General features: G+C 36.5%; 1 protein-coding gene across 4 annotated transcripts in view; it reads left to right on the forward strand.

Annotated features, from left to right (window-relative positions):
* Window positions 1-13,983, forward strand: part of USP9X (ubiquitin specific peptidase 9 X-linked) — a 107,103-nt gene that overhangs the window by 84,391 nt on the left and 8,729 nt on the right. For all 4 annotated transcript variants that reach the window (XM_027741985.2, XM_027741986.2, XM_027741988.2 and 1 more), the window contains 11 exons: window positions 618-759; window positions 931-1,681; window positions 2,184-2,307; window positions 3,572-3,797; window positions 4,883-5,012; window positions 6,800-6,985; window positions 8,676-8,896; window positions 9,969-10,057; window positions 12,496-12,652; window positions 13,073-13,285; window positions 13,735-13,830. In XM_027741985.2, the coding sequence (XP_027597786.1) occupies window positions 618-759; window positions 931-1,681; window positions 2,184-2,307; window positions 3,572-3,797; window positions 4,883-5,012; window positions 6,800-6,985; window positions 8,676-8,896; window positions 9,969-10,057; window positions 12,496-12,652; window positions 13,073-13,285; window positions 13,735-13,830 (2,335 nt within the window). The remainder of the gene's footprint in view (window positions 1-617; window positions 760-930; window positions 1,682-2,183; window positions 2,308-3,571; window positions 3,798-4,882; window positions 5,013-6,799; window positions 6,986-8,675; window positions 8,897-9,968; window positions 10,058-12,495; window positions 12,653-13,072; window positions 13,286-13,734; window positions 13,831-13,983) is intronic.

The following is a 13,983-nucleotide window of genomic DNA, read 5'->3' on the forward strand; positions in this document are numbered from 1 at the left end:
ATGTATCAACTGGTTGTCTCTCAAGCATTGCTGATTCATTGCTAGACATTTGTTTGAAGGTTATATTAGAACACAGTACGTCAAAGGCAGTCATAAATATGCAAAGTGATTTTATGAAGACAGCTGTTCATTTTTTTTTTCAGATAGAAAATACAAAGGCTTTTTGTTTGTTTGTTTGCTTAATTGGAATCTGTTTTGAACTGTTGTCTTTAGATGTGATACAATATTTGTGTTTATCAGTCTAATTCCTGACTGTAAAGATTAGCAATGGAAAAGTGCTCTGCTCTGCTCTCTGTGCTTTCCTACTCGCTTCGTTTGCCAAGAGTCTGTCACGCTACTTTAGCTGCTTTAAAAATGTGATGTGCTAAAAAAATCAACTTCCATGATCTTTTCAGTGAACTTGAGACATACAAGTCATTTTTATGATCTTCATAAAGTAACTATAGTTAGTGCAGATGAAAAAAATACAGTGTGCACATATTGTAATGTAATTGTAGGAAGAATGAAATAAAAGAGAGTTCAATTCCTTTTTTACTGCTTTCACACTGTAGCACATGTAAAACATGAAAATAGAACATATTTCTATCTTTCTCATGCATTTGCCTGTTCATTGGTAGGTATGAATGTGAGGAATCCTTCACAACTCTGAATGTAGATATAAGAAATCACCAAAACCTTCTTGATTCTTTGGAACAGTACGTCAAAGGAGATTTATTGGAAGGTGCAAATGCGTATCATTGTGAAAAATGCAACAAAAAGGTAATGATTCCTTATGTTTTGAATTTGTGTACAACTGTGATGTTACAGCTGTACTAAGTTCAGTCTTAGTTCGTGTTCAGGGGGAAAAAGTCACCCTTTGATTACTGAATTTGGTATTTGGTTGAGAGTATATGAATGGAAACTTAAAGAGCTGTTCATGTCTTTTTTTAGGTTGATACAGTGAAACGCTTGTTGATTAAGAAGTTGCCTCCAGTTCTTGCCATCCAGTTGAAACGATTTGATTATGACTGGGAAAGGGAATGTGCAATCAAATTCAATGATTATTTTGAATTTCCACGAGAACTGGACATGGAGCCTTACACGGTGGCAGGTGTAGCAAAATTGGAAGGGGATGACGTGAATCCTGAAAATCAGATAATACAAAATGAACAGTCGGAAAACGAACACTCTGGGAGCACAAAGTACAGGCTTGTGGGTGTGCTTGTGCACAGTGGCCAGGCCAGCGGCGGACATTACTATTCCTATATTATCCAGAGGAACGGTGGAGACGGTGAGAAGAACCGGTGGTATAAATTTGATGACGGAGATGTGACAGAGTGTAAAATGGATGACGATGAAGAAATGAAAAATCAGTGTTTTGGTGGAGAATACATGGGAGAAGTGTTTGATCACATGATGAAGCGCATGTCCTACAGGCGCCAGAAGAGGTGGTGGAACGCTTACATCCTTTTTTATGAACGTATGGACACAATAGACAAAGACAATGAACTAATAAAATATATTTCAGAAATAGCTATCACCACTAAACCCCATCAGATTAAAATGCCATCAGCCATCGAGCGAAGTGTGAGGAAGCAGAACGTGCAGTTCATGCACAATCGGATGCAGTACAGCCTGGAATATTTCCAGTTCATAAAGAAGTTGCTTACTTGTAATAGTGTCTACCTAAATCCTCCTCCAGGTTAGTATGTTACTGTGATAATTATGGATTAACTTCTTGCAAGAAGAGTTTTGATTCGTGTGGTCAATATTTTGTCAAGCCAATGAAAATTTTGTGTGTTCTGCTTTGAATACTCTGTCCTCCTGGACTTCTGCAGTTAAACATCCGCTGTTGAGTTGTGCATAAGGGATAAGTTGCCAGAATATTTAGGAAAAAATACTTTGATAAGCTATCAGCTGTTACTCAGCTTATGTATTAAGTCAAGTTAAACTACTGAAGTTTGGGGGCTGTTGTGCTGAAAGCAGTTCTCAAGGTGAGATGCTGAATTTCTAAAATCAGAGAGATGTTAACATCCAGGTACCTGTCTTAAAGCTTACATTTTCAAATGATGCATTATAGAAGATAGAGGCTGTTTTGATCAAGTTTCTTGTTAAAATTGGAACACCATGTTAGACAAAATCAGTTACGTTATTATAAGTTGCTTTTATTTTGTCTACATGTGAGTATTTTGATTTTTCTTTAGGACAAGATCATCTGTTGCCTGAAGCAGAAGAAATAACTATGATTAGTATTCAGCTTGCTGCTAGATTTCTCTTCACCACAGGATTTCATACAAAGAAAATAGTCCGTGGCCCTGCTAGTGATTGGTATCTTGTCTTTTAACAACACTTACAATTTTGGAAGTTTGATATCTGTTAAAAGATCTCTTTTAGATACTTATGATAGTAAAAAGTGTATGTGGTCTGTCTTCTTTTCTCCTCTTCACAAAATATGTGATGAAGGTGCACATGAAAAGGGGGGAAAATTTAAACAGAAAATACTGGGAAGAAACCGAACCTTAAAATAAGCTTGCTGAGGTGACCAGCTTCAAAATTCATTTTCAGACACAGCTTAAATCTGCCTTTTGTATGTCTTGTAAAACGAATAAAGGACTAGAAGCTGTCGGTAGCACAAAACTAACAGGTTATGTTTTCTGACAAATTCAGAATAGTTTATTCATTGTTTGAGTAGTTTTGAACAAAGCTTATATTTGTATTGTTTGTGTAATGTGTATTGTCTCTGAGACCCTGTTAGCAGAGAGCTTTGTGTACATTGCTACAGGGCCTGTAATTCAAAGCCACAGTACAACAAACAAGACAAATTATACTCACTGCACCACAACATATTAGTCTTTAAGTTCAGTTATTTTGTGCTAGGGGGAGAAGTGTGGGTTACTACTGGTCAAACTCAAGAGAAAATCTGGTATTCATGGTGACCAGTAGTTTACCAGCTGCTAGTAAGTAGTTTTGTAATACAGGGCAAATACATATCTCCAATAGCAAATTCCAGAGTAGCTGAGTTACTCCAGTTATTTTAAGACATCAGGAAGAGTTCAAATACTACTGCAGGAAGGAGGACAGATTCATGCAAGGCCCTGTCTGAAACAGATACTTTACTCTTTGGGTGTTGGTTTTTTTGGCTTGTGTGTTTTTTAGATCTGTAAATGAGAGTGTGAATTCCTGTTAGGTTACATATTTAGTTACCTGTCTCATACCCAGCTCATAAAATCCACCTTGTTTTCTCTGCTGCTCACCTTCTACCCCAGTTCTAGTACAGAGGGAAGAGTGGCTGCCAAAATAGGACCTCCTTTGAGCAGGAACCCCCTTTGGGGGTTCTTTAGTTAGTTCTTATAGTTGACAGAAATAAAATGCTACAGTTAAATGTTAGGTTTTAATTGAGTGTATCTTTAATTTGTGATTGCACATAACAGAACATCACTATAGAAAGTACAGTTTATGTAATTGGAAGCATTAATGTTTGGGAATCACCTTTAACGTGTGATTTCTTGAAATTCTGCAAAAGAACACATCTGCCAAATTCATTAATATCTACATTTGGTCATAATCTCAGTTGTGCCATTTTCTGTTTCAGGTATGATGCATTGTGCATCCTCCTTCGTCACAGCAAGAATGTACGCTTTTGGTTTGCACACAATGTCCTTTTTAATGTTTCAAACCGCTTCTCTGAGTACCTTCTGGAATGCCCTAGTGCAGAAGTGAGGGGTGCATTTGCAAAACTTATAGTATTTATTGCACATTTTTCATTGCAAGACGGACCATGTCCATCACCTTTTGCCTCTCCTGGACCTTCTAGTCAGGTATTTAATCTTTAAACAAAAAGGTTTTTCAACTTATTCTTACTTCTTCATTTATAAGCATTTAATGCTAAATAAATTCTGGTTCAATGTTGACTGGAAATCTCTGCAGGCCATTTTGCACTAGAGCAGGATGTAACTCCGCGAGTTTGTGAGAGAGATGCTGTCAAAGGGGTTCAGTTTCCCCTCATTTGTAAATCTCTGTGAAGACTCAGCAGTGAGAACTTCGAGTTGCAAGTGTGAAATCTGCAAAATAGAAGTAGTGACTTTTTTACTAAAGTAATGTGTAGAGAAGTGAACCCTTGCTTTGCATTTAGAATTTTAAACAAATAAATAAGCCCCACAAAAAAGCAAACAAAAATAATATAACTGAAAACCTGCAGGAGTTCCCTAAGTTTTCATCCTGTATCCTGCAACAGTTAAAATTGTAACTTTGAGGAGGAGTAGGCAATGAGTTGCCTAGTTTTATACACCTAGAACTGACAAACAAAAAAAAAGCCTATAACTTAATATACTTGTCATAACAATGTTTTTGTTTGGACTCTATTAAAATTTAAAAGATGAACCTTTTTGAGCCTTTTCTCAATCATTTTTTTACTGTCTACAGCAAGACACTTCTTATTTGTACGCTTCCACTTACCTTCTCAGAATGTTATCACTGCTATATCTAGCTAAAGAATTTGTTTTAAGTTAAAGTTACATAGGCTTTAGCAGTGTTTTGTTTCGTGAAGTGTTAGAGATACACCTGTAGGGGTGATTTAGTTGTCTAAGTGTGTGAAGTTGACAGTGGAACTGCACGTGTGTTTCTTGAGTATTTCAGCCTATCTGCTGTTGGAGAAAAAACTCAGTTAAAAGCTTCTCTACTTGTATAATTTCCTGGACTTAACATGGTATTGAGTGATGGGAGTCTTGTTCCCTGTATGTCTGTTTGTCTTGTGTGAGATACAGAAGATTAACCAGCTGCTGGTATTTTGGAGCTTGTCTGAATCCCATACCTTTAAACCAGTTCTGTTTTCTGTCGTAGTAGGAAGTATAAACTAAATACAGATATGTTCAACCACTGACACGAAAACTTCTTCTTTCAATAGGCTTATGATAACTTAAGTTTAAGTGATCATTTACTGAGAGCGGTACTAAATCTGCTAAGAAGGGAAGTATCTGAACACGGGCGCCACTTGCAGCAGTATTTCAACCTGTTTGTGATGTATGCCAATCTAGGTAAGGACACTGCACACACTTTTACTCATGGCACTGTAATAAACTGGTTTTTTATTAATGATCCATTTACAGAAGTGTAACAGCAGGAGAATCCAGTTTTCCATCCTCGAGTAGATTGTTATCATTATATGTCGTATAAATGCTCCCTAGAGCGTCTGTCTTCCTCCAGTTTGGAGCTTGGGGCTTTAGTCTTCCTGCCATCCTTGGAAGATAAACATGGGAAGGTGGGAGCAATAAGACTGTGTCCTTCTGAGAGAGGGTGGGGTTAGGTAACATTTTATTAAGTGCTTGTCCATTGCTGTTTATCAGCTCCTGCAGGAAGTTATAAATGTTGGATTACTTTGTGGCTAAAGTGTTAATCAAGTGTATCAATCCAAAGGTAGCTATGTCAGAGTTCCCACATGGGATTGTCCCACGCAGACACAAGAGTTCTGGAAGCTCTTCCAAGTAGGTAGACACTTTTAAAAGGAATTTATTTCCTATCTGTAAAATTAATCTGGACAATTGTGTTAATCTAATTACACCTGTAACATCTGTTGCTTTCATATACTTTGTCTACCAAAGCATTCTCTGTCAGGCAGGTTCCACCATGACCCCCAGAGTGGACTTCAAGTCAATACAGAGAAGAAAGATGCAATTCTTCTGCTCTGCCTTCTCTTTTCTTCTTTACTAGGTTTTCATAGTCAGTACAGTTGAGGTCTCCAAGCAGGAGAGCATTCAGAACCCAGGGAAAATACAATTTTATTTGTGGGTCTGATAATTTTCACAATCTACCTGCAAAGATAAACCTGGAAATACAGTGCTAAGCAGTTGTGCTTGTCTTACTACTGTTACCTGAAGGCTTCTGTATTGATGTAGACCTCATTCATTAAAAGCCACAATAACATCATTCCTGCAGTATCCCAAGTTCTGTGTAAAAGATTAAATTGTCTGACATTTTGAGAAGTCAAATAATATATTACATCAAAGCAAGAGCTCAGTTCTACAAAGGATGTAACTACAAAACTATCTAGCATAATCAAAAAAATACCATAAATAAAAGCTCTTAGATTCCTCCTTCTTATCAGAAAGATAGAAGGGAAGGTCTAGTTATATTTTAGAATAAGAAAAAGCTTGGAAAGGTATGGAAAATTGTGACTTTTAACCAAAATAAGAAACACAATATAGGATCAGAAGGGACATAGGGAATTTCCTGGTAAGTACTTGTGTAGTATGTGCAAGGTATTCATGCAGTTAAACTAGGTTTATGTTTGGATTTTTCTGGTGGGCTTGGATATTGGTTAATTTTGGAGGTTTTCTCATTGGTTTTGCTTCTTTACACTTATTGCAGCATATGGCACAGTTACAAACTTCACACATTTCTAATTGATCTATCGAGGACATGATGGGAAAATAACATAACATACAGTGGGGGGGATGTTTATCCTATCCTGGCCCTCAAAATAAAAGGATGAATTCATTGTCCAAAAGAGTTCTCTGAGGTTTTGCTATTAACACAGATGCTACTAGTGAGTTACTTAAGTGCTAATGAGCACTGTGAAGAAATTATAGTAATTTACAACTCTGCTTCAATGTGATTTTTCAGCTGAACATAATTTTCGTGTGCATCTTTATTGATTTAATTTTTTTTTTCCTCAGAAAGCATAAGTGATGGTTTAATAAAACCCATGAAGTGAAAAGTTGCGAGTCGTGTAGACACTGGTTCTTTTTCTTTTAAAAAAATTCTGAAAATCAAGTATTGTCAGTGCCAGAAACAAGGTATTTTTCTTTCTCCCTACCCCGTAAAGGTGTAGCAGAGAAGACACAACTTCTGAAACTAAATGTTCCTGCAACCTTCATGCTTGTGGCTCTGGATGAAGGTCCAGGCCCTCCAATTAAATACCAGTATGCTGAACTGGGGAAGCTGTACACAGTCGTGTCACAACTGATCCGTTGCTGCAACGTGTCATCGAGGATGCAGTCTTCTATCAATGGTACAGTGGATTTTAAGTTTTCCTTAGATTAACTGACTGGATCAGTAAATATCTTTTTGTGCATAGTTAGCTATTATTTGTAAAGTGGATTAGCTGGAAAAACGTTTTCCTTTTGTGTTTTAGCAACTCCTTTCATTTAAAGGCAGAAATTTGTTTCTCATAAGCAAAACTGATTTGCTGTACTAAAAAGCCCAGGACAGAAATCTGTTCTGTATTTTATGCTGCATGGTTTATTCCTTAAAGATACAGGAAAATAACTGATTCATAAAGCAGGAGGTTGTTGATTACAAAATAATAATGGTTTTAGAATAGTTTAAGCACATTGTAAAGAGTTGCATAAAGATACTTTTATTGCAAGTAGGCAATAAAAAATAGATTATAAAAGTAATCTGTACAGGAAAACCACCGTAGTAGGCTCTGAGATAGCTAATAATGCTTATCATGAAGAGATGTTGCAATGTTGTGGGTAGCTCTTGAATATGATTTGGTGCTTGTTCACACTCAAGATGACAAACGGAAGTCAGCACTTTAATTTATGAAAGATAAAGAATCACCTAGAAATTGATTAACCACAGTGTAAATCGTTAATATCTCCAGTGGCTGAATAGAGTGCAGTTATTTTTGAGAAATGGTGACAGAATATTGGGCCATGTGGACTTTATAGCCTGTATATGTACATGTTCTGTTAAGCATATTTTAGAAAACCTAATTAGAAATCTGTAGAGAAGCTATTTAATGGCAAACTCATTACAGCTTGATGTGTCAGGCTATAAAGTCAATAGGCTAGAATGTGCTATAGTGAGATTAATGAACTGAAAATTTTACTGTGCTATAATAAGCTTCAGAATCATTTGGCAGTTTTGATTGGGTTTGTTTCCAGAGCACTATATGAAGCTTACACTGAAAAGATATTCTGCCTATGAAAATTAATTGTATATTCACTGTATTCATGACATTGTAGTGGAAAAATTTACTTTGTCTGAACATCATTCTGACTACTAATTATGATTACCGTTTGCAGAATAAAGTTATTTTTTGCTTCAGCATATTAAGATAGAGAAGTTCTCCCTTGGACTATGGGCATCTTCAAACAATAATTCAAAACACTGTGAAATTCAGAAACATCAGGAGCAAATCAACAGTCTTTCCTTACACAAAACAAAGCTTACTAAATAAGATGCATTAATTTGTATTCTTTCAAAAGTATATTACTTCTGTACACTCCAGAGATTCAGATGGGACTGTTCTGACATAGATATTCCTCTGAACACTTTTGCATTGTCTTGTGGAGTAAATAGATGTTGTGTCCTTAAAATATGACAGATTTGGGCTGTGTTACACAAGCACTGAAGTAGATAAATTCAGGAGATAAGAGGATTTCACTGAGAAAAACTAATGATTTTTCCTCTGGCATATGAACATGTCTCCAGCTGTTCTGCTTTGATTGTCACTGCATAATCTTATCAAAGAGGGAGAAGTAGCTCTCTCAGGCAGCAAGTGTCAAGCTTCACAATCATGAAAATTAGTTATTTCATATGATATTTTTTTCAAAGAAAATCATCTGTGAAGGGAGGATTTGTGCTTTTTCTCCATCTATTGTTTTTGATGAGTTACACCAATTTATATTTTGGAGTGACTACACTTGAGAGTACTTCAGTACCTTTTAATCTGTAATAACTGTTTGTTCTAGGTAATCCCCCACTTGCCAACCCTTATGGTGATCCTAATTTATCTCAGCCTATAATGGCACTTCAGCAGAACGTAGCAGACATTCTGTTTGTGAGAACTAGTTATGTGAAGAAAATTATTGAAGATTGCAGCAACTCTGAAGAGACCATCAAGTTGCTTCGTTTCTGCTGTTGGGAGAACCCTCAGTTCTCTTCCACAGTCCTCAGTGAACTACTTTGGCAGGTAAAAATAAAAAGCCAGGAGAAAGATGGGAATATAAATGTGTACGATATAAGATTCTGTACTTAGATGTGAGTGTTGTATTGAATACTGAACGGGTGCTTGATAAATAAATGTTCCTTATGATGGCATCCTCTGACAGTATTTACACTCTTAGGTCTGTACATCATGTTGAAGTACTAAGAGAAGTCCTTTTGTGAGTTTAGGAAAGCAGTCAACCTTTAATGAGTCAGGAATGCTGTGTTAAGGATGGAAAGTAGAACGTGGGGCCTTTATGTATTCCAAGAGTATCACCTAAAGACTTTCTGTCATTATCCATAAAAGAACTTCTTAAATTACTTGGAAAGCTAGAATAATTTCTTAAGATCTTCCTTGTATTTATTTCAAGTATGTTCTTAAGGTTCTCTTGTACAATTTTGCAGAACATACTTGGCTTCAACCTCAGCAAAGAAATATAACACAGCAAGGTCTGTGTTATATTTCCTTTCTAATATCTGTGAGGTCAGTCACACTTTTCCACTCCCAATAAAATTTCTGACTTCTATTAGGACATCTTTCTATTCACCCCTTTTTTTTTTCATGTAAACATCACATTTCAATATGTCTACTTTTTTTTTGGCACTTGAAAGAATCATAATAAAAATCACTTTACTGATATTTTGCTAGCCATATATTTTACATTTTAGGATAGCCTTTGAAGATAACCTTTGAATACATTGCCTAAAAGTAGCAATACCAGTGCAAAATGCCATTTTGCAATTTTGCTTTTCTAAAGGTATTTTTAAAGGTAGTTTCTTCAGTATGTCATGCTTGGGGCACCAGATCAATTGTATAAGGAAGTCATGAGGAAACATTTTGTCCTTTACATAACTAAATATATATAAAAACAAAACAAATATTGAACAAAACCACAACCCCCCAAATTCCTGCCACAATCAGCACTTTTTAGAAAAAAAGTCTTGTATCTTGTATCTTGAATTAATCTTCGTATTAATTTTATTCTTGTACTGCACCATGTACACTGAAGTGCTTCAAGAAATACTTTCTTATGTTCTCTGCATTTTCCCTTTTTAAGGTTGCATATTCATATACATATGAGCTTCGACCTTATTTGGATCTGCTTCTGCAAATCCTGTTAATTGAGGACTCTTGGCAAACTCACAGGTCAGTATTTACCTGTCTTTTTATAATTCAGTATTGTTTTGTACAGATTGTTTTTCCAGTGGTTCTGTTGCTAATCCTTTAAGAGGTTTGTTTTAAATAGATCCTAAATCAAAACACACAAATAAAGCATTTTTTCTTGTTTTTCTCACAAATTTTGAGATAAGTACTATTTTTCACCTTGACCTTCCTTACTATTGAGACATTTGCTGTGCAGTCCTATAAAGCCAAGATTTTTCATATAGAAAAGAATGTACAGTTTAGGCTAAACTTATTGGTGCCTAGATTGATTCTTGGAAACAGTCCCAGCCTGGTCTTGCTAAGGAGCACATCAGTTGCAAGAGAGATATCAGAGGATCTATAAAGTGTGAACGTGGGACCAGAGCATTCCTACATAAGTCTTCTCTGTGTGGTCACATTTCAAGAGAATTTTAACTTCAACATATTATATATTAATCCAATTTGAAACCTAGTTTTTATGTGTACAGAATAAAGCTTTTCAAAACTGAGATTAAAAAAATGTAATTATTGAAAATACTGGCTATTTGTGATAACAGTCCATTTTTCAAAAGTTTTATGTAAAAGACATAGGTGAGATAACACAAAATAAATGTCATCAACATGCTACCTGTCATTATTTCAGTGTCACTGTTTCATAATAAGTGGTTATAGGTAGTATTGAATTTACTAAATAATTTCCAACTGTGTCTCATAGGACATTTAAAAGACTTGAAATAAGAGCACACTTGCTGTGTGCAGTGAAGGTATGGAAGTGGACTCCTGTCCTTAACCTGTGGAATTAGACTGCTCCTTTAGGATGTTATGAGTTGCCTGGCCTTAGTTTAGAAGGGAGTCAGGGAGGGTGGTGGTTTGGCTTAACCACACTCCAGAACATGACAACTGAGTTGTAGGAATTTCTTCTTTTTCTTTAGAGGAATTACAGTTTAGGAAAGTGACAGAAATACCTTTTACACACAGGCTTTCCAGTTTTGCATGTATATGTGTATGTAATGCACATAGTATGCAGTTTGCTTATATTTTCTTCTTGATAAACAAATACTTCCATAGGATGTGTCTTAAGTCCACAGAATGCTGGAGGATGGACGTACTTAAGTGGATATGAAGTAAAATAGTATATTTTTAGGGTTGAACTGCAGGTGAGAAATCAGTAAATGGTTGTTGTGGATAATGCTACATTTAAAGTAACAGGGTGTGAAGGGTGTTGAATGTTGTAGTGTGGCTTCCCTGGAAAAGTACATCACTTCATGTTCAAGACTGCAGTCTGAGGAGTAGCACTGTTGTATGGAATTGTGTTAGGCTTCAGCAGAGGGGTATTAAATGGCCACCTACAGTCATCCCCTGACTGAAATACTGGTTTGGTGCTGTTCTTGGTTTTGCTGTGATAATCAGAGAGTTTAAATGATCTTTGTCTTCTCTTTAAAAAGAACAAACAAAAAACAAACCACCACCAAACAAACAGCAAAACTGTCCATGGTAAATGGGGTCTTGTAACTCCTGGAAAACAAACATCATGTGACCTCAGGCAGTGTGTGTGTCCCTCAGTGCTCCTCCTCTTCTGGCACTGCCAGGTCGCTGCTGCCCTTCCTTGGCGTCAGACCCACTCTCTTAAATTTTTCTTGATTTGACAAGTTCGAGTGCTTAGTTTGGGATAATAATGTTCCAAGTGCCGTTAAGTTAAAGTAGCTGAAGTAAAGCTCATCATGGCTTTTGGATGGAGCCTGGGCTCACAGCTGCCTGCAGTCTATTCACTGCCTGTGCCAGGGCTGTGAGGAAAGAGGGCAGTTGCTTTTCCTACCATGAGCGTAGCTCTTTGAGACTTCTTTTTCAGAGCCAAAAATATGTCAGTTCTCGGTTTTTGCACAGTTTCAGGGTGGCAGTTAACTTCCCTACCCCTTGTTTGAGAGCAGAAGGCAGAGAAACTGGGCTTAGTTCCAGGGAATGCCCCAGTCCCTTTTTCCCAGGGACAAATATGTACCAGTTCCTCTTCAGAGGAACTGCATGTAAAAGAGTGCATCTTTGAGAAGCATAACTAAGTGTAAGTAACCATTCTGTTGAGGATTTAACTGTTCTAGTTCTGTAAGGACTGTAAGGGTTAACAGGACTGTTTTGTAAGTGCAGTATACTTTTAAAATAAGTAGTAAAAATTAACCAGTTACAGTTGATTACTGTGATTAGAATTAAGCATACTTACATTTTTATATATGTCTTGCTCTGTTAGTTTAAATACTACCAAACATGCTAAAAATGTTACATATATGATATGTCAAGTTTGTCTTATTTTAAAAAAACCTCGACTAACACCAGAAGTCAGAACACAAGCTGTCCCTTTTATAATTACAATATAAGTGGAGCCTTAATTCAAACACTGAGACTCTTTAACACCTGAAGTGTTGTTGTTGTTTTGGTTTGGTTTTTTGTAGGATTCACAATGCACTTAAGGGAATCCCAGATGACAGGGATGGACTATTTGACACCATTCAGCGCTCGAAGAATCATTATCAGAAAAGAGCTTACCAGTGTATAAAGTGCATGGTAGCTCTCTTCAGCAACTGTCCTGTAGCTTACCAGATCCTTCAGGTGATACCTTTCATTCTGTTTCTTGCTGCTTTTTCCTAGTTCTGTGGTTTTTAAAATTAAAAAAATTTAACAATTAAAAAAGCAAACCCCACCATTATTTGTTTTTTATCACTTTGATGAAATTGCAACTTTGAAGTACAACTCATTTGAACCTTCCTGTATCAGAAAGTCAGTATATGGGGTTGAAAGCAATTTGTTTAAATTCACACTCATGATTCTGTGATGCAGCTGCAAATCCACAGACTTCATTTCAAATTTGAAGTTTTCTTTGTGCAGTATAGGATATCCGGGGACTCTTTCAAAACAGCAGCAGATGGGTTGGTGGCCTGTTCTCTAATAGCTGATGTATAAGAAAGGAAAACTATTTCTCTTTTCAAGATTAAAGGAAATAATTTTGAATTGTTTCTTTTCCATCTGCAGAGCAATGGAGATTTGAAGAGAAAATGGACCTGGGCAGTAGAATGGCTTGGAGATGAGCTCGAGCGTAGACCATACACTGGCAATCCCCAATACACCTACAATAACTGGTCTCCACCAATACAGAGCAATGAAACATCAAATGGCTACTTCCTAGAGAGGTCACACAGTGCTAGAATGACTCTTGCAAAGGCTTGTGAACTCTGCCCAGAGGAGGTAAAGAATTAATTTGACTTCAGTAAAAAAATTGAGTAAAATGCTTCTGTAAACAATTAACCTTAGCAACAGTCTCTGGTCATTGAAGAGGCAACAGATTTCATAAGTGTTTTCTAAATGCGGATTTCTATTTTTATTGACTTCAGTTACATACTCCTGTGTATTTTTCAGCTTTTATTAGTGTTTCTGTAGGCATCTGTCACTTGGAGAATTAGCAATATGGAACTGGAATTGAACATTTAAAGTAGATTATGAATGGGTCTGTATTTCCAGTAATATGTTGACAGGGAGTTTTTATGTAGTACAGTACAAGCTGTAGGTGACACCGTGGAGTGGAATTTTTCTCCAGGCATGTCTGAAACAATCACTTCCACGTAGGACTTGTTCTGGGTAGAATAATTGTAATATGTTTTACCAAAGTAAATTAAATGTTTTTTTTCAAACTTTAGGAACCAGATGATCCTGATGCCCCAGATGAACATGAGTCTTCTCCACCTGAAGATGCCCCACTGTATCCCCATTCACCTGGTTCCCAGTATCAACAGGTAAAAGCTCTGAGTTGAACCATTTATTCAGAGTTTCAGGTTTGTTTGTGTTCTTTTTAGCATGTGTGGTAACTTAAATTATAGGCATTTAGCCAGAAGCATATTATTGTCAAATATCACACTTGGAGGAATAAAGATAAAGGTACATCTCCA

Source organism: Pipra filicauda, unplaced genomic scaffold, assembly GCF_003945595.2.
Source record: "Pipra filicauda isolate LSUMZ 115617 unplaced genomic scaffold, ASM394559v2 scaffold18_size4552066_pilon, whole genome shotgun sequence".
NCBI lineage: Eukaryota > Metazoa > Chordata > Aves > Passeriformes > Pipridae > Pipra > Pipra filicauda.